The 21,809-nt window shown below is 35.0% G+C and overlaps 1 protein-coding gene across 1 annotated transcript in view; it reads right to left on the bottom strand.

Annotated features, from left to right (window-relative positions):
• Positions 1–21,809, bottom strand: part of DLC1 (DLC1 Rho GTPase activating protein) — a gene marked incomplete at its 3' end in the record, with an annotated part of 206,606 nt that overhangs the window by 153,042 nt on the left and 31,755 nt on the right. The window contains exons 2-3 of the mRNA XM_080343312.1: positions 14,362–14,511; positions 11,643–11,783 (exon numbers count right to left, since the gene is read on the bottom strand). Of these exons, the coding sequence (XP_080199438.1) occupies positions 11,643–11,783; positions 14,362–14,511 (291 nt within the window). The remainder of the gene's footprint in view (positions 1–11,642; positions 11,784–14,361; positions 14,512–21,809) is intronic.

The following is a 21,809-nucleotide window of genomic DNA, read 5'->3' as shown; positions in this document are numbered from 1 at the left end:
CATGTGGTGAAATTTATCCCACACCATATCTTCCAATTATTTCCTTTCCAAGAAACAGAATTCTAAAAATGGTGAGATGTACAGATGTAATAACTGATGCAATATGTGTCAGTATAGTTTTAAAAGGAGAATTGAGATTCCTTCTTTTCAACAGAGTTTCCCAGTAATGTTTGGCATTTATGACTTGCTCTGAAATGCTCTATCAGGCACGAAACAGAGAAGGCGTGTGTCACTAGGAAAAGTTATATTGAGATAAAGCTCTGTGCATGAGAAATATCTTCCATATAAGAGAAAAAGCCCATGTAAGGGCTTCCATGTCCAGCTGTCTCTTGTTCAGAGCATGTCTGCGGTTATATTGAATCAATCTAGACTATTTTCCTCTCCCCAAGACCTGCAGTAGATTAGAGGATGTGTATAAAAACATGGCAATCTCAATGGCAGTGATACGCCATGCACTTACTGCAAACAACAGGCCCAACAGAAGAGGTCAGCAAACTGTGGCTCTTGAGTCAAATACAACTCCTGCATTGGGATTTCATCACATGGCTGACATTAAGACTATAGCGATAATGAGCAGAAGCTTCTATCTGCTCTTTTGATGGATTATATACCTTCCCCGAACAAATGTCCAAGTGCTTTTTGAGACAAATTTACTTTTGTCTTCCAAAATATCAATAAGCTCCACAGATATAACCTTTAAATAAGATTCTCCTTTGCTTTTAAGAAGCAGTAAATGATTACTCCCTATGTAACTCGTCTGTACCAATCATCATCTCCTTCGGTGATCTCTTTCGCAAATGTTGGCTCACACCAGAATTAATGCAACCCTGTTCAGATTTATACACCTCTGCATTGTAGCAATTTAAACAACAAATAATTCCATAAATAAAACTGCTTAGAGAACTTAGTTTTGCTTCAGGGAAATTAAATTCTGTACGTTGTTGACACTAAGAATGAGTTGACATACTTTTCAGCAATTTTCCATTCATAGGCTTCTAACTGACAGTGATTTAAAAATTTTGCCCATCTTTGCTCATGTGTGCAAACATCATTCTGAACTGGATTATGGGATGTGAGTTCCTCAGTTTAGAGGTGCACTATATGGATTACATGCTGACAGAAAATATATATTTTTTTTAAAAGTATGAATGTAATGTAAGCTTTTCTTGATGAGTGTGAAAGAAGAGTTAAAATTTCATACTGAAATATAGTTAAACATATTTAAGTAACTTAAAGAAAAAAGGGAAACTTGGTTAGGATTTGATTCAGTCCATATGGAACAGTGCAAAAGAGAGACTTGCACTAAACTTATCAGGCAATACAGTTGGAGAACACATGGGTGTTTGACATTCAGAATATATGGCCATTGAAAGCAAAGCCCAGCAAGCTCAAGCAGTCGATTCAGACTCAACCAGCTTCTTATCAGAGTTGTTTAAGTTGAAAAAGACATTGATATCCTGTCATTCTATCAAACCTACCAGTTCTAAATAGCTAGATAAACTGAGCCTTCTCCTACTGATTTCATATGAGAGAAAGATTTACTTATGAAGAAAAATAAATTTAGATAAGCTTTAACATTGTTTTTTGAAGTGTAAATACACTGAAGTTTACACAAGGTGTAATTTTGTTTGCTTCCTTAATGGGTTTATGTCTAATAAAGCAGGCTGGATCCCTGTCCTCAACACTGCTAGTCTGTTCAATCAGCCTATGACTGATAAAATGGAGTATTTGACATCGTGTCAATGTAAGCCCAACTAAAATTTGCTATTTGCTGTATCTTGAAATGTCGTTAGGCTCTTTATCTTATATTGAGGGAATTTCAACTCTTCTGCAGAAGACCTCCCATTTCTGCATTAATTATTCATACTGACAATGTCCACTCACCAAATCACCATAGGATTTAAGTTAACCCTTTAACCTAATGGTTACAAATAGCTTTTAGAAGAAATAAGTAATATGTACAATTTTCACCTGAAGGTGCTAACAAATGAGAGAGTATGTGCATATCCACAAAGCACTGGAGGAAGACAAGGCATCTGGCAGTTAAGTATGACATCATGTGAGGCCTCTATTTGATTGAAAGGAGTACAAATAATTAAACAGATTATTTTATCCATGGACAACAGATAAAACAACTTATTTCCTCAGTAATAATCACTTGCAAATTGACGTCTGCATATTGCTTTCCTTTAGCAAAATAAACAGCAATTTTGGAACAACATGCTAGTCAATAGGCAACTTATAAATATTGACTTAAACTTATTTTTTCAGTCAGAGCATATGGTTATCAAAGTCACTAAGTGTCATTTCTAAATATTGACTGAAAAATAGACTAACAACTCATCAAAATTGATTTGTTTATGCATACCAATCTTTTTGTTAGTTATTATATGAAGCAGTCAGTATTCCCCCAAAACCTGAGTCAGTGATCTATCACGAGTCTTCATTAATACCAGATTTTAAATAGCAAGAATTCAACTATGTTATTCAAAATATGGACCTATGGTCATATATGCCTTTTGCAATACTTAAACCATGTTATTTGTTTAATTTTGCATCAAAAAATATATTACTGATTTAAAATATAGTGCTACATTTACCTAAAAGTAATATTTAAACTTCACTTTTTTTTTTTTTTTTTTTTTTTTACTATGTCTACCTATTTGTAGAATGAGCCTCCAGTGTTCTCTAGACTACCCTGGGATGCACAGCCATAAGTCAGAGGTGGAAACATAAGTTGATGGAGTGGGGTTTTTTTGGCTATCAGTTTTGAAAAAGTACTAAAATCCAAAAGAAATCTTCTAAGTAATTTATTCTTTATTACTTGTATGTTTTTCTATAACATATCTATTTATAAACTAAATTGAAAATGTCTTTGCCCCTCCTCCCCATTTCACAGTGTTTTAGAATATCAGCCTGAACTCTTGCATTTCACATTCCAGCTCTTACGATATTCCTGTATTGCAAACAACTTATTATCTGAAATTCAGTCTACCATTATATTTATGCAGAAGCTTGATACATTTTTTAGTCTGTGGTACTTGGCAGGACTGAAGTCACAGTATTATCTTACTGGTACTTTGTGGCAGTCAAATAATTGATGCATAGAACTGAGTCTCGTGACTTTTGTAAGATGGGCACAAACAATTCTTCTAGGCATCATACCTTCATTTGGAACTGGATGACATATGACGACTGTCATTTACATCATGAGCCTGAATGCAAACTCTGGCTGCCCTGTGGTGTATCTACATAACCATTACTTAGCAATCAATGGATTGTGAGTCAGCTCTTTGAATATAGTCATAGTACACATGAGGGAAACTTCCTGATGCTTAGGAAAGGTCACTTATGGGCTTTTTTTGTATGTATTTTTTAACATAACAGGCATATCACATTGGGAAGAAGTATTCTGACTCCCTGTGGTAATTCATCATGACCATTGTATCTTTTGGCTCTTACACGAGGTCTTAATTCTGCAAAAATACATATCCACATACTCATGCATGTGACAATTCTGACATTCACAGTCTTGTTGATTTAAAAAGATTCACTCACGTAAGAAAACTCATTTAACTGATTGCAGAATTAAATTTAAAGAAACGAATTAAGCTAAGGCTGAAATTTTAAATTGTATGACTTCACATGATTCATATGATTGATGTTCAAATGATTTATTCTTACAGAACCTGGAATGCCCTCTTTTTCTACATCTGCTTGTGATCATTTAACAAAAACATACATGATTTCCTGCTATTAAGCCTTGAGTATTTACATTTAAGCTACATAGGATATTGGTCCTGAGAACAACACAATAAAATTCCTCCAGTTACAGATTATAATTCCCATTTGTAAACATAGATATGGCAGTACTAATAAATGCAATGCTGATGCACAGAAACACAACAGATTTGATTCCAAATATCAGTGAATCTGACTTGCAATGAAGATTTAGTAGTGCAAAGAATGAGTTGTCCCTCCTTTCTGAAGGGTTTGGGATTGTCTTGCATAGGCCTAAATGTAAACAAGATGTCAGAGAGCTCAGACTACAGATTTTAGATTCCCTACAACAACATTCTCATAAGTGACCAGAAATGATAACTCCCTCAGCTTTTTTTAGCTCGTGCAGAAAAGATGCGAAACGCATTCACACGTCTGAGCTGACCCTGAAGAATTGTAACTTCTTAGCCTGCTAAAGGCAGCCATAACCATAACTCACTAGAGTGTAAAACATTTAAACATGATACCTTTAAATATAAATAAACCCTTGCTCACACTTTTCTACTGAACTACTTGAATATTGGCAACTTTCAGGTATGATTATTAGCTTAATGTGATTTTTACTTACAGAGAAGTAGTTTTCTAGTCTGAAACACAAGAGACTTGAATAAAAAGAGAAAAATGAAAAACACTCTGGATTTCACAAAACAAACAGAGACTATCTTGCAGGAAGGCTGTGCAACGTTCAGTACTTTTTCCTCCCAGTTGGGTCCACTTGAACCAATAAGCAACATGCCAAGAGGAACCATAGCACGCTAATAAAAACAACTATATGTTGTCAAACTCATGTGCCTTCTAAGATGGTAAACATGCAGTTATGATGTTATGTTTTGTCAGTAACTATGGAGCTGCCTGAAAATGTGTAATGATTTTTATGAATACCAGCACTTAATGTACAAATAAATTATTGCATGTCTGAATTTGAAATGAGGAATTCCCAATACGAAACTTACAGTTCAAGGGATTAATCTAAAAATCTTCCAAATATCTTAAATCCATTAAGAGCTGATTTTTTCCTCCATTATTGTAAAATCAATTCTTTTTAGGACTAAGTGAAAGTTTTTTAACATTTCTAAAAGTATCCCCATCCACTATAATTTCCATTAAAACTTAATACACACAGAAAAATATCAACCTTTAGTCAATCACATCTTATAGATATTTGGAATGTATCTGTACAAGATGAAAAGTTTTTTTTTCAGTAAAGATGAAAAGTCTGTCTCTTACATTGTGAAATGTTTTAATCGGCACGACTGCCTGACGCGGTATAAGTGCCTGCTCTTTCTGGCCCGCTGCCTTTCATTTACAAGAGTGAGGCAGCAGATGGCAGTATACAGTGAAAAAATGTACTTAACATCAGAAACCTTAAAATTAGCAATGTAACTGCTGTAGAAGTCAAATTTTGCTTCTGTTTCTAAAAATATTTATCGCACATAACCAGACTGGTACAGCGTAGAAGACAGTATCAGCATCTCTACAGAAAGGAGGAAAACATGAGAAAAAAAACATGTATAAGCATAGCTACTATAAACAATTTTCAAGAAGAGACAGCCATGTAGACGTACAACTTGATGTCTTCATGCTTAGCACTTCACAAGCTGGATATTTATTTAGATTCCCAATGCTGTCTTGGGATTGAGCGTAGAAACAACAGTGGACAGCCTAATACATGTATTTTCTGAGTCATGCTGCAGCTATATCAAATGACAAACCTTTTCTTACACTCTGTACATACACTTTGGTCACTCAGGAATCAATGCAGAAGAACAGAGAGAGAGAGAGAGTGTGTCCCTGACCACAGCAGCACCATCAAAAATTTCATAACTTGATTCAGTGGTTTTAGCTCAAGTTCTAGTAACTTACTCTCATTGCAAAAACAGCACTCACCTTTAAGATTTCTGGTGCTTAAAAGACTTCATAGAGGAAAAAGCACCTCTGGCATTTGCAGTTTGCTGCTTCTTTCATTTGAGAAAAAATAAAATACACTTGGGGTTTACATAGGAAGTTATACTTAAAACAGAATACAGATTCCTTTGGGGAACAAGCCAGGGTCAAAGAAAAATTTGGAGAGGTCTGTGTAAGAAGGACAGCATAATTCTGCTGTTATCTGCTACATGAAGGGGAAATGTAACTTCATGGCAATTTATGTTTTGAAAAAAAATTTTTGTAGGGAGAAATAAAAGGCTGTTAGAATTCAAATGAAAATGTGGTTAAGATTTTTTCAAAATTAATTGTCTTATCCTATCTTCTAAACCACTTTTTTTAAACATGTATAGAAAGGCAATACTAACTTAATCAATATGGTCAGATCCTGAAGTCTTTTCTCATTTTCTATTTGTAAAAATTCTCAAGTTTTAAAGAAACTATATTTAATTTATGTTGCATGATAAGAGTCTCTCTCCCTAATGCTTACCGGAATAACTTCCAGTTTTGCCTGCTTGAGTAAAATAAGAATTCAATGAACAGGGTAATATCAGCAAAAAATAGAAAAGTGATATAAGGACTTTAATAAATAAGTAAATATGAAATAAAAGTATGAATCATTGAGACCAAAATCTATCACCTTTCAATGGCATATGAAAAATTTGTCTACAGAAATTAATTTACTTATTCTGTGTGTGTTTGCACACCTCATAGTTCATTTAATTTACTATAAAACATAAAGCAGTGGGAAATTCAAACAGTTGCTGCCCTGATAATTCTTTATGAATATTTAATTCTGAAATCAAGGACTCCTGACACTTACCATAAATTTTATCTTCACTTCTTAAGTTGAAAAAACAGTGTAATAAAGTAGCAAGAAACTTGAACTCTGTTTCTTGATCTACAACTTTATATATTATTCTTCACAGAATTATTTGGCTTTCTCTAAACAGCTGAAATTTTAAAATATAATATGAGTCAAAAGCACATGCAAAAGGCTAAATTATTTTAGCACATACAAATTAACAGTTTGAAAAACTGTCATCTATATAAAACACTTTTTTGCCCTGACCCAAGTAACAAGATTTGTAAAAGTGGACTCCTGAGCTCATCCAGGGCTCCGCTGAAATCAGTAGCTGCACCTGAATCCCATTCTAGTGTGTAGCAAAACCGGGTTATTTTGTACTTGCAGGCATAACTCGTGCCTAAAATCACTCTGAGAAATGAATGCATTTCAAATGAGTCATTACAGCTAATCAGAAAACCAATCTTCCAGATATCAGCTATTCTGGTGATAATAGATTTCTGATTACATCTGCATAGCATGATTAGGGCTAAGTTGGACACTGTTGAAACAAGAGGGATAGCACTGCCAAGAAAAGCAGCAGAAAATAATCACAGCTGTTTTTTTTTTTTTAAATTCTTTTTTTCACCTGAATAGAAAAGAGATAGACTTTGCAGAGCAGATGTTCAAGGACAAAAATTTGGCTACAATTTTTTAGGCCTTAGTTCCTGTTGTCCTTTAGCCAATTTTTTGTATTTATGGGGAAAAAAAAAAAAAGGCGATGATAATTGATTCAAGCTTTCCTTAACTAGTTAGCTTTTAACTGCATGCTGGAGAAGACTATTGTAACTTATCTTTTGTTATTAAAATACTTTTAAAATTCTATAGCTACATATTGTTTTTACAAAAATCAAGCCAAATATAAAAATAAATCATTTCTGGTCTTTATTGTTGAACAAAGTTATGTGTCCAGATGTGTGGCACTAGTTTGTAGAAGGCAACGACATATAGGATATTTACATTCTTTGCTTTCCAAATCCAGACCAGACACACTCATTTCCAGTGTTTCTCATGACCATTGGGGCAAAAGCCTGTTGATTTCATATTTTTTTAAGCTGATTTCAACTCCCATGTGATTAACGCTTGCCAAGTGTATATATTTGAGTGCTAATATTAAAAAAAAAAATCTGTATTGAAGACTGAATAAAACTCCAGAACATAGAGATGTGCTAATTCTAGAAACATTAACATTCTTTATTCTGTAAACATAAATAAAGATGCCAAAACCATTTCTTACTATCCAATCCTAAATTATGTGTGAAATGTGAAATAAGGATTCACATGATTGAACAGGTACAAGGATTATCTATTTGTGCAACTTGCCAAAAAAATTCATGTTGAGTTAGTTGTTACAGTGTGAACTCGTTACTCTATGGATCATATTATGACCACAAAAAATAATGGTGGCAGATTCCTACATTTAGGATGAAGATTCTTAAACTGTATACTTCTCATATACCCAAAGTACCACTTACATCTGCATGTCAGAGGCTTTTATGGTGCACCCTGCAGAATCATAGGAAATCCTTTTTATAGAAATAAATCTCTACGATGCTTTGGGGAGATTCTTGTTCTTCCTTGTCATGCAAGTATTCAGTAAAGGGGTACTCTGTATGCGTATGCACACATGCGTACGCTTACATACGTATACTGTACGTGTGTATTCACACTGACAAGAATAGATTTGACTATCCATAAGACAATTTTTATGAAAGTTAAGTAACTTGTGTATGTAAATACATCCCTTAATTTTCTTTAAAATAATATCTACTATCAATGTACAAATAAAATTATAATTGATATTAAATTTAGAATACATATCTGAATACCTCTGCTAATGAAAAGCTTGTTTAACATTTCAAAAAATCTGTCCATGGAAATTTAAAATGTCCTAGTTTTCCATAAACCAATGAGTGAATAATTTCCACAATATCAAATCAAATTCTGCTTAGGGATATGTCAACATATTTTGATATTTTTAAATATTTTAAATCCATATGAAGCTGAATTAACTTGAATGGACTTAGCTTGTCTATACATAAGTTTCCAATCTGTAAGATAAGGTCCTGTGTAGTTAATCTTTTGCGAGTTCTTTATAAGTGATTAGATTTGAACCCATATCTCCCTGCCTTATTTTTCCTACCTCTCGAGCCTGCACAAGATGTTGTATTTTAATCGTACAGTCTGCTTTTGATGCAGTCAACAGTTTGCTATAGTTTGTTTAAAAATTCTGCATATCATTCCATAATTTAACTAATTGCAGTTGTACTCTTGCTTAAATAGTATTAATAAACAGAACAAAATAAGTTGTTCCTGGAGAATAAGCATCTGGAATCCTTGAAGATCTGCAGTTGCAAACATCAAAAGGAAGTAAAATGTTTGAAACAGTCCATTACCATTAAAAAGTAGCTTGCTGAGTTTCCAGTGTGGAATAAAATATTCCTACAACAGCTACTCTGACAAAAGAAAAAAAAGGAAGACAAAAAGAAAAAAGAACTGTGACAACAGTCTCAACAGTCTCCCTTACAGGTAGTTGATCTCTACAAGGAAACAATCTGTACAGAGACATCCCTGATGTCTGTTCTGGGCAGTGGTTCAAGGACATGTCATTCAATATGCCCATGTAAAAATTCATCCTGAATAGTTCCCAATGCTGAACATGACAAGACAAATACGGGAATTTCTTTTCTACTAGTACAGGATGACAGTCAAGCACCCAGCAGCACACTATCTAACCATGCAGACTAGATGAACAACAGGGCTAGAGACACACAAGGGTAAGAGTGAAGGGTTATCTTCTCTTACCGGCTTCCAAGAAAACTTATGCTTTCAAGTAAAGTTCGAGTGCAGGTAGGGAGGCAGCTAAAGTTTCGAACAGTTGAAGCGACAGCACACATGACCACTCAGTTTGTGGATCAGAAGGGTACACAGAAAAAGCAATCTGAAAGCCCAAAGCCAAAAGGAATAGAACATATCTGAGAGGATCTTGGTTTTCCCAGTTTTCAGGAGAACTATACTTGAGCAAAAAATGAACGATATTTTTGTACTTATCAAATCTACTATGATAAAAATTGAAATATGGTCCTTATCTGAACCTACTTGCTAAAAAGAGCCCATGCGCAACTTCCACTACAGAGTGTGATGAGTTGCAGCACGCAAAACTTTAGGAAAGAGAGTTGAATTTGGAGGAAATTTAGCTTCATTTACCAAACAGGTTAACAAAGAATGACTTTGGATTGTACAACCCACACATCAACAGAGATTTTTTGAATATTCACAGTTAGTCTACAAAGTAAAAAAACCCAAACCAAACCAAAACAGCAACCAAAAAAACCCCCAAAAGTCTCCAAAATAAATTAAATAATCTATAAACTATATCAGAAAGCAATATTTGCAGATATGTTCAGCATGAGATACTCATCACAGCAAAGTTCAAATAGATACTTATTAAAAGTGAATTAACACACAATATCTAACTCCAAAGGAATTGACCCATGCTTCTGCAAAGCTAGGTGTTAAGAGTTCCCCAAATATTAGTAGAAAAACATAAAATTAAAAGGGATGTTTAATACCTTAGAGAGTGTCTGTGCTCTTCTCAGGATCTCATAAAATGGAACATCACCTTCTGGCATAACATATGTACTTATTTGAGAACTTGTGCTGCATTGTATACAATGACAGAGTGCAGAGCTCTCTATTTGCTATAGTTATGCACTGATGATAAATTACAAGTGAATTTATTTTTGTACAAGTGAACAATCCTAAATGTAAATGTTTATTAGAAGTTTTGTTACGGCCTCAATCGAAGGCATTAGTTAACTTGCTATTATTGCAGTGCAGTAAGTGACAGTTGGTCTCTATTTTAATTTTATAAAGTTGTTATAAACATATATATTTATACTAACAGCACTTTGTATTTTAATATTTTATCCCAGATTTTCTGCTGGTTCAGTTAGCAGCAGCGGTTGAGTTCATGAACAGATGAAGCAGGAGTTATGCTAAAACTTTTCAGCCTAGGCAAAGTTTAGAAGAGCCTAGATTTATCTTCTTAATGAGGGAGTGGAAACAGTAAATGCCAGAGCAAACAGAAAGTATATCAGGGGTTTCTAGGACATCCAAGTTTTTCTGCACGTGCTGGTGGCTGAAGCAATATGAAGAAGGATTCTTCAGTAGATGTACAATGACAAAAGAAAGGACCATAGTCCTGATAGGTATATATATCTATGAAAGGATACAGAAGGATGCGAGCTCCATTGCCTCCAGTCTAAGGAGTAAACTATATAGCAGACCGCTTGAGAATTCAATGTCCCAAAAGTCAGTGGCATAAAATACAGCAACATGCACCAGATACATACAGAAAGAGCCCCCCTAGCTGCTTTCAAGCATTTCACTGTAGTGGTGGAAAAGGAGCCTGGAGGACTTGCCTGAAAGGAAAACTTGGTTTCAGGTACACTGCTCTGAACACTTTTCTAACAGCTTAACAGGAGGTGTTTCCCATCTCTGAGCTCTCAGACCTGCCCTTCCTCATCATCTTGTGTGCACTGACACACAGGGAAGTGTCTGCCTGCTCAAACACTTCTCTCCGAGCTCCAGCGTGTGCAACCACTTGTGAAATTTGGCCTTAGAATAATATTCTCCTTCAGTAGGGTAATACATCTGCTTGCAGAACACAAGAGGTTAGCCTCTCAAGAAGAATAGGGTGATTTGGTGTGGGCATCATAAATCAGGCTACATGATTCAACCATCTTTTTCTCTGGCTGCATCTTCCATGAGACTTGGAAAATTTTCCAAGTGATACCACTTCAGGAGACCTTATCTTCCAAAGTAAAATGGAATAGCACCATTAATTTATTTTCTCACATAAAAACTTAGCTTGTTATAATCATCAGCTGATTTGTGCTTCTAAATTTGAAACTTCTAGGATTGTTTGCCACTCAGATGGCAACTTGAGACAACCTGCATTATTAGTCTTTTTTTTTTCAGTGTCACACATGCACTGCATGCAATCTATATAGAGAATAGCATAAAATATCTTTATTTCACTTCCAACCTGATATCATGAATGATGTTAAGAAAACATAATCTCTGTACTCACCCCAGCCTTTGGTTTAGCTCCAGAGCTGACTGTCGAGCAGGGAGATGCTGTGTCAGGAGCATGGATGTTAGGAGACGAGTTTGTTTGTGAATGATTTACTGAAGCAACATCCACTCCACTTTCAGAACCAGATTCAATATCCTGTAAAAAAAGTGTTGCAAGTCTCCTTAGTAAACATGAATATGAAATAAAAATCTGTTTTTTCTAAATAATAGAATATTTATGTAGGCTTACTCACATATATAAGCATAATTTTATATATGGGTAATTCTCCTTATTCTTTCCATCACTGACACATCTGCTTGCTGTACTTTTCAATGTGGTGGTTTGTATTAGCTGCTGTTCTGAAATTATAAATCAGTGCTAACATCAAAGCTATAATTCCCCTAAATGTTAGAATGCAAGGTAAGAAAAATCAGTTAGGGGCTGCAGAAGTCTGACATTTTTCTCTGATGTTCAGTATTTCCTGTGTGCTCCCACCTTCTGTCTCAGACAGTGTAGGGAGCTCAGTGAACATCTGTAAAGCATTATACAGCTGAAATGACATCACCATCCAGCAGTTTACACAATTCAGAGGTACAGCTCCCTATTTTTTTTGGAATCGCAGACACTTATAAGCCAAAAGCTATTTCTGGTTAAAATGCCCTTACTTTTAATGACTAATTACATTCCCTTTTTTTTTTTTTTTTTTTTTTTAGACCATAGAGAAGAAGAAATATAGTATGATTTATTTTTGAGGAAATAAAAATATTGCACATGTCTGATTTACTGCATAGAGTGTGGGCAGGGGATTATACTGCTTGCAAGATAAATTGTGACACATGTCTGGCAAAAAGCTGGCTATGTGTAGAAACAGCCATATACTGTCAGGTTTATTAGCCAAGATGCAGCCTGTGTGAATACGGCTACACAGAACACAGAAAAAAGCCTGAACTATTAACCCCAGCCAACTCTGTGCAGATAAAGCCTCAGTTTCCTCATACCAAGGTCCTAGAATAGGTGAAATATGGGGCAGAAGCATCTCAGGCGTTCTGCTTCTGAACTGGAGAGAAATGGCAACCCTTCGATTCATTAATTTCAGTTAAATCTCTATTCTGTTAAACTGAAGCTGCCAATTTTACAGATGCCTCTACACCAAGTACACAAGCCTGCTGTTTTCTGAAAAGGTTAAGAAAATAAAGACAAAGCTGCACTCTAGGTAGGACCCTGCATTTCAGCCAGACATCTCCTGCCAGTCTGCAAGGTGAAGCTTTTGGAAAGCAGCAGAGTTATGGAAATGCCTCTGTAGAAATCACCTTGTGTAAAGCTGCTATTATACATTCCTGCTCAGCAGAGCCATGCTGCCACAGTGCAGAACCATGTTTCCTGCCCCATTACCCATGTTTTTGTATCACATCCAAAGGCTTTGTTACTATAAAATCAATGAGGCTGAACACAATGCACAAAACCAAATCTTTTGATCTTCTGATTCATAAACCCAAAGGCTCAAAAATTCCTAGAAAATTCAGTGTATATAAATAACATATATACCATGTTTGATGCAAAATGTCTTTCTGGAGGGCTGCTTTGCAGCACAGAAACAGGTACCACCTCTAATTATCATGCAGGCTTACTTACATAGATTGCCCCAACTCCCTTTATTGCTCTAAGAAATTAGGTAAATGCTGGCTGTCATTGGTGAGTGAGATATAGAGAACAAATGTTAACCTTGTATTTCAGCTTTCCTCTCCTACCAGTGCTCAAGGAGATGCTGTGAGAACATTGGTGTTCAGGGGGAAGATGTTTAACTACTAAAAGTGTAATTATGTTATGTTCTTTAAAAATGACATATTATGTAATCTTCAGCTGACCAAACTCACAGAACCTAAATACGGCTTTTCTCACCTATAGCAACAGTAAAGCCTGTCTTTAATAGGAAAATCCCCTCATTATCTAAAAGAAAATACCACTAACAAAAGAAAATGACCTGAATGTTAGCCTAGGGATCTTTTGGCAGTATTTCTCAGGTTTTATAAATTGAAAACCAGCTGCAGCACATCTGGGTGAAATTAGGAGGTCACCTTCATGAGAATACCTTCGGTCAGTCATTTCATCTTCTTCACAGGTACATGCGTGAACATTTTTCAGGAAAAAAGAACTCATCAATCATGTTCGTGAGCTGTCTAGTCTTCAGACTACTCTCAGCAAGGAATTATCTAATTTAAATAAATAAATTAACTAAAGAAATGTAAATAATTAAAGTTCTGCCCAGAATCTTATTTTGAATGACAGAGGATTTCATAAGTGTATCTCTGCCAAATATTTCATGGACCCTCTCACTAGCAGAAAAACAAGACCTGTAGCTCAGACTTACTTTCAGTTTTAACTATATAATGTCAAATTACGCATATATATGCTCTGAGACTGGTGTGATCCTGACTCTGTGCTGACTCTACATTAGATAGAGACCGAGACATTTTCTGAGTCTTGTTGATGTCCCTTTCCTTCACCTGGGAGCTCTGAAGCTCTCTATGAAATAATGCCAAAAGGAAGCAATGGATGCTACTATTACTGCCTACAAAACATACATATATGCAAACAAAAAATATGCAACAAATTCTTTACAAAAAGAGCTTTAATTCTGAAAGCTAATGAATATGAGGCCTGAAAGAAAAAAAGAAAGTGAAGTAAAACCAGATTCTTCATAGAATAATAAGAAAGATTACACAAACTGGCTTACAGGTATATGCCTCCGTTTGTATGTTGGGGTGCTGGATGGAGAAGAGCCTGCACTAAGAGCATTTTCAATATCCTGATCAAGCTGGTCCAGTTTCATAATTAACAGCACCATTGAATCCAGTCGTGATCGATCTCGATCTTCTGTTATTTCCTAAGGAACAGAACACACAATTGCTAAATCTAAAATGCCATTACTTGGAAAGAATAAACTTAAATTAAGAAAGCTCTGTTTCTTAATTTGACATGAAATTACATTGAATAATAATCAGGAAAATATCTTTGGGAAAAATGCTTTTTTGTGTAATCAGTTCACTGAGCATTGACTCACTGCTGGGAAAACATTTTACATTAATATTTAATATACATCCATTAAAGTAATTACATTTTTAAAAAAGAACAATTATTTGGTGTAAGTGCATCATTACCATTTCCTTGATGCACATGCTCCTTAAAGAGCTACTAATTCTAAATGCTCCTCCAAACATTCAACCCAAGATAATTAATTTGATTGTACAAATACAAATGATGAAGGTTAATGTATGATTGAAATGGGAAAGAAGGAAGTTCAAAGAAGCCGTTTTCCAGCTGAGGATAACTACAACTACTTTTGCTTGCAGAACTCAGTGTAATGATGTTTTGTTGATTCTTGGCAGGGAGTTCTGTCTTGGTTGGAAATTCCTGATATACACGAGATACGTCAACATTATAGTAAACCCAGTATTGCAGATACTCTGCCTGGAAAGACAGAAGTATGAGGGGAATTCACATCACAACCTTAAAAACCCAGTTTATGCGGCTTATTCCACTATACTCTGTTTATAGCAAATGGAGCCAAAGAACATCCTCAAAAGAGCAACTCAAAGCAAGACCTTCAGTTAGATGGACTAAATAATGTTCTCAAGGAATTTCTTCCTTTACCTGTTATATACAGAGTTAATGCAAAAGTTAGCCAACTAGCCTGCCTCAAAATTCAGCAATATGAAAACTCGCACTGGTTCCTGTTTGGATTTTCACAGTAGGAAGCTAGTAAACAGGAAGTCCCATTAACTCAATTAAAATAACATTTTTTATAAATTCTTCTCAAGAAATGGAAACAGAGATGTTATAATTACTTCACTGTGTCCAAGAAAAGGGTAACGTAAATGCCCAAATTGGTCTTTTTTTGATAGTCATTAAACTCTTTTTTAGGCTACACAGCTTCTTGTCTAAGTAGCTGGGATTCTGTTAGCAGTTTTTTTATAGGCTGCTTCAAAGATGCTGCAAAGCATGAATTAAATTATGCCTGCTAGAATTAAAGGAACTGTATTGATAAAATGGTCACATAAAACATGGTCTACATGGTCTTTAGTGAAGACAGAGATGACCAAAGGTTAGTTAACTAAATCTTAGAAAAGCAGAAATACAGATCTGTTAGTCCACAGCACAGTTATGAACAACATTCGTAGCAAAGGCCAAGCCCAGGAAAAAACGTGTATTCAATTTTTTATTACAACATGATATTTTGGATTGGTTTGCTGAAAAAGCTGATGAATTTGCAGGACCTCCTGATGAACTTGAACTGAGTTTAGAATGACCCTGAGAGAATATTACCTCAAAACAACACAGCAATCAGTGAGATGGGTTAAGTTTCATTTTCTGTCAAACTGAAAATGCAATGTCCCAAATGACTCACTGAAACTCCATGAATCTTCATTTTAACTGATGTGAAATAGATATCTGAAGTTTGCAAATGTCAAAATAGTTATTTTGTCTAATCTGCATGGTTGCAGAAAGCCCAGTGGACCAAATAAAAGGATCTGCTAACAAAAGACACATGACCTCCTTTGTGGCATGTGGCTGTGTTCGCCATGGCATGTGAGACTGTAGTCAGTTCACCCATCCAGAGAGGGCCAGTACTGCTACCAAAACCAGCTTCCTATACAATCTCCTAACTGTGTATTTAATTCTATTAGTTTTGCTTGGAAATATAGCACTGGAAACCTAAAATTTAGGATTCCTAATCAACCTAAAATTAACACTTGACTTAAACCCTAAAAATTAATTGTCACACCACAACAAAATCAGTGGCAGTGACTAGTAAGGTTTTTTTAGTTTGTTTATTTTGTGGTTTTTTATACATTTTTTTTTCAGACTAGAGAGATAACAGGTATTTTACATTAAGGGGGTGGGGGGCGGGGGTGGGGCTGGGAGGAGGGGAGCAGCAGGGAGAAGAAGAGAGAGAGAGAAAAGAGGAATTTTCCCCAAGCAAATTGTTTGACTTATCCTGCCAAAATATATAAACTTGCTCTGCATGTAGCAGATTGAGAATACTGGAGGAGAAGCTGCTGAAATGGAGAGGTGGCAAAATATTACTCAAAGTGATATTTAGGCTTGACACAACAAGCTGTCTTTTCAGGCAAACACCTCTTTCAGAAAACAATAATATTATCAGTATGGAATTCAGCTGTTCTGCTCAGAAGTCCTAGCAATGGTTTGTAGTTCTGACAGCTGTTGACCTCAACCTTTTCATAAGAATATTTAATATTTTAACTATAGTTTCTATTTTCACAATTTACTGAATAACACAATAATCACCTTCTGTTTGGCTGAGGCAATATTAGATTGTGTACATGAAAGCCTAAACATTATACCAAAAATTTAAAACATGTAAGTGAAAAATACTAATCTTGAGTTGGAAATTCAATACAACACAATAAATAAATATTATTGTAAGATTAATTTATATTTAGACAGTTTTAGCCTTGATATTATTGAATAAATTTCCAAGTGCTTTATAGCCTGTTTGTCTTTTTTGTATCTCCCTCGTGTATATATTCTGAAATTTTATTACTGAAATGTGATATGATCTAAAGCCAGAAAGATATTAGCAATTCCTTTGTTTTCTTTTGAAAATATAGTATTTCCTATGCATACAATTTCTCACATTTTTCCCCACTTATAGCTAGTTTCCTTCCAAATTAGAATGCACTAATATAAATTACGTTTATACAATTATACAAAAATCCTGTCTTTACAATTATGACATCAAAACTCAGACATTAGAGGACTGCCCTTAGAAACTTAATTTTTGCCTTTAAGCATTTGCATTGGGCAATTCAGGAATGTATCACAAACATATAGAGTAGGTTAGACTTGATATGGAGATTTTATTTTTAACATGTCTCCACACAAAGAGGAAACAGTTTAGGTCACGAACTGGAAAAAATAATATTTCTTTTAATTTATATCCTCACTGGTGTAATAAAGGATCCAGTTAAATTTGAATATAGTCATATGTTTAGAACAGAAAGCATTGTAGCTGTTCCCAGAATGCAGGATGCTTGAATTATTCCTAAATTAAGTATTAAACCCCCAAAGTTAAGGTCTTATTAAAAGAAATCCACATGTTTTTACAAGGAAAACAGTTCACAGGCCCTGTTGCTATCATCAGCACACTATGCTAATAAAATGAAAATATTTTGGAGGACATGGTTACAGATGAGATTTGGCCACTTTTTTAGACACTTTTCTTTAGACAGCTTTTCTGCTAGTTCTTCTTACAAGAACTTTAGATAGCTAACTCATTTTTTCAAATATGAAGTATTCCATAGCACTAGTTATGTGTATTTTTTAATTCCTGTTAAGCCCACAAAGAAGTTGTTGGCAAAAATGAAGACTTCAGAGGCACTATTGCTATATTATGAAGTAACTGTCACTCATAATGCTGTATCCTTAAAAAAAATGTAATAAATACCACCCCATCAGAAAGTCAACCTCTGAATAACATTATCGTAACAAAACATGTGCTTTTTGTACTTTTGTACTTCCAGACAAAAAAATATTTCTCCTTCTATGGAGCATAGTGCTTGCAGAGATAATGCTGCACTCCTTGGGGAAAAGAGGAAAATATGTTGGAAAATGCTAGAGAGCATAAAATCCCAATATACTCAAGCTAGTAAATTCCAGGAACTGGAAGGTTTCAGGACTAGAAGTGAGGTGAAGCTTTTCCATTTCCCTAACTCTTCATAAGATCTTTCAGATTAATGTACTATTCACAGGTAAGGTCTTTTGAATTTAACCTGATTTCCACTGCAGGAATTTACCATCTTTCATCTTCAAAGCTAATTTAATCCAAACAAAAGTATTCCTCTTTAGTAACTTCCTTTCTACAGCTGTTTTTGCCTACACACATACTCAACCTGTAGGCTGTACTCTATTTTAGTTCAGGCAGTTTTGTTTGTAGCTTTCTGTGCTTCCTGTTGGTCAAGTAAACTGTCTAGCAGAGATGTTATTTTAATAATAAAATTTAGCAATTTACTATTGATAAAATGATAAAACCTTGGGAGAAAACAATCTGAGGAATCATTGTTACAAGGCTATGTTAATAGCAGGCAGTAGTTATTCGTTAAGTGGTTGCCCTTGAAACACAACGGCTCTGTAGTAAGAAACTAAGTCTAGGGTGACTTTCTAGATTATGTCATATTACCATATTACCATATTATCATGGTAGATATTAACAGAAAACATGAACTTCTCAAACTGTCATTACTGCATTAATGTTATATAAATTTTCCTGCAATACTGATGAAAACAATTATTGATGGTGCTAATTCAGGCAACAAAGAAAAGCAACCCCAAATCTAAAAGTAACAAGCCTAAAAGGTACATCTCATCCCATGAAGAATGCAATTATACTTAGAATATAATTGGATAAACTACAGATCATGACTGAAATCTAGCTCTCTGTCTTTGGAGTTGTATTTGTTTACAGTGGCTGGTCTGATGACACCCAGGTCTTAGTAAAAATTTCTGATTTAGGACCATGTCAGGATTATGACTACAAAAACTTGCCGAATTCAAATCCTAGAGGCACGGAGCACAACAGGAACATAATGTGTCTTTATTGGGTGGGAAAAAAACATAATTAAAACATAAAGCCACTTATCATGCTTTTCCCAGCATAAACAATATTCAGTTACTTTCTGATTTCCCTCTTCTTCATATTTTGTGAATTAGCATTATACTTATTCTTATGACCACACTTTTATGGCTACGACTTACAAAGTAAGCAAAGTCAAGTTTTTTACCTTTACTGAATCCCATTTCTGTTTGCTACGAGGGGAAAGTCTTCTCCTTTATGAAGAATATTATGGCAGTAATCTGAGCATTATCTATCAGACTGGAATAATACTGTAATTAAATAGAATAGTGATGAAATAGAATGTGACGGGAAGATGACTGATGCTGCATTTTTTACAGTGTAGCAAAGCTATGTAAGATCTAGTAATTTTGTGCAAGATCAACAAGAAAATACTTAAGTGGACTTCTTATTGCTTTCTTGTTATGCTATAAATCAAACAGACCTAAGGTAAAATAGTGACTATTTTAATTATCAGAAATTAACTCAGTTTCAGTGACACTATGAAATTTAACTTGGATATGTGTCCGTTGTTGGTATGTATTTTACAAAGAGACAATAAGTCAATCTACTTGTATACTTATATTTTATATGCCTACTTCATAGATTGGTGGAAAGGGAGCTGTTTTGTTTTAGTTTTACAGTTAAATCAGAGGGAGGGTTTGTCTTTCGGGAGATCCATTCTGGTCTTTGTGATTTTGTTTAAACCTTTTAGATTTTGCTTGAGGCTTTTAGATTTATCAAACTAAATATTCAAAGTAAATGAAGAAAGAAGAATTGATGTCAATGATCTCTCACAGGGGTTTCATATCTATTGAAATCAAATGAATTAAGAATAATTTATGTGAGACTGTGGAAAGTCCAGACTCCAAATGGTATCATCTGAAAGAACAGCATGTGAGAAAATGTAACTAAATTGATCACAAATTGTTGAGTGTCTTTGAATTTATTTATTATTTGCCTTTGTATTTTATGATACTTGAAAGTGTTATATATCAGTTTTCTTATGTGTAAAACATAGTTAATAATGCAAAGGCTTTCTGAGGACTTCAGTTTCTATATTAGAAATTAACTTATCAGGGCAATAAAACTGACCATTTAGAAGTCAATATTTGAACTGTGACAAGTTTTTTGGACTCCAGCTGTTCACATTAATCCAACTTGGAAGTGCTTGAGAATCACAGTTACAGGTGTCTGAATGTCTGATGTGGCACAAACACTTAGGACACCCCATTCTTAAAAGAAAATTCAGACTTGGGGAACTATAACTGAATATATGAGATAGAAAAGATTTCGTATTTGACCCATTAGTATACTTCATAAATGACTTATAACTTGTTCCTCCTTAAGACACAAGACACTCACTTCAGGAAACACAAAGGTGAGGATAATTATGAGCCAGCAATGCAGCCTCATGGCAAAACAAGACCAACAGTATCTGGGCTGCACTAAGAAGAATGTCGCCAGCAGGACAAGGGGAGGATCCTTCTCGTCTATTCAGCCCTGGTGAGACACACCTCGGTTCAGTGTTGGGTCCAGTCCTGCACTCCCCAGTACAAGACATGGACTTACTGGAGCAAGTCCTGTGAAGATGATTAAGGTTTTTGAGTATCTTTCATATGAGGAAAGGCTGAGAAAGCTGGAACTGTTTAGCCTGTAGAAGAGAAGGTTCTGGAGGGATCTAACTGATGGCCTTAATTAGTTTGCCTGTTATTTGTGAGTTGGGGGGGAGAGTCTCCACTGAGTGTTTCAAGTCCAGTTAACTTAATCAGTTACAGAAAATTTCCTATATTTGCTTTTCTTTGCAAGCAAAATGTTTATGCAAAGCTAGGAGGCACTATGGAAGAAATGTGCAGTTATACAAAAATTATAACAAATCCTCATATGAGGGGAGCAAGTTTAGCTGGTTATTTAGCCTTGTAAATCTTGCCATGAGAGCTTAGCTTGAAGATATCCAAGTTCTCAGTCATCTGTGGTTTTTTTGTTTGTTTTGTTTTGTTTTCCCTGTTGTTGTTTTTTGTTTGTTTGTTTTTTGTTTGTTTTGGTGTTTGTTTGTTTGGTTTGTAAAAATATAAATGTCTAACTGTGGATGCCTTTCACTTCAGTTCTGTATTACTCTTCTGAGTTCTATGGGTTTATTTATATTTCTGTGTATTTACAAGTCACATAAAGACACATGCATGCACTCTGATTTGTGCAGCAAGGAGAATTTGTGCATTGATGAAAGGTTTAAATTTGTCATTCTTTTCTAAATGCAGAAGTAAATATTACCAGTTTACCTGCAGAGACTGATTTAAAAGAAAATATTGGGTTGGCTCATTACCAACAGTTGACTGAGAAAGTTTATATATCGAATGACAAAATGTAATATTTTGTAATAGCCTGCAACTTACTGAAATCAGCCCAGTGTTTAGAGATTCTGAGATTCTGGTCATTTATTTAGATATCTAGCTAGAGACAGAAGAATCTGTAGTTACCATTCTGTTTTTGGCAAGCTGGCTCAAGTTAGCAATTTACATGAGAAATTCACTAGGCTTATCTGCCAAGTAGAG

This window comes from Nesoenas mayeri (assembly GCF_963082525.1).
Source record: "Nesoenas mayeri genome assembly, chromosome: 4".
Classification (NCBI taxonomy): domain Eukaryota; kingdom Metazoa; phylum Chordata; class Aves; order Columbiformes; family Columbidae; genus Nesoenas; species Nesoenas mayeri.
The sequence above is the reverse complement of the archived record's forward strand: the minus strand, read 5'-3'. Positions and strand labels throughout refer to the sequence as shown.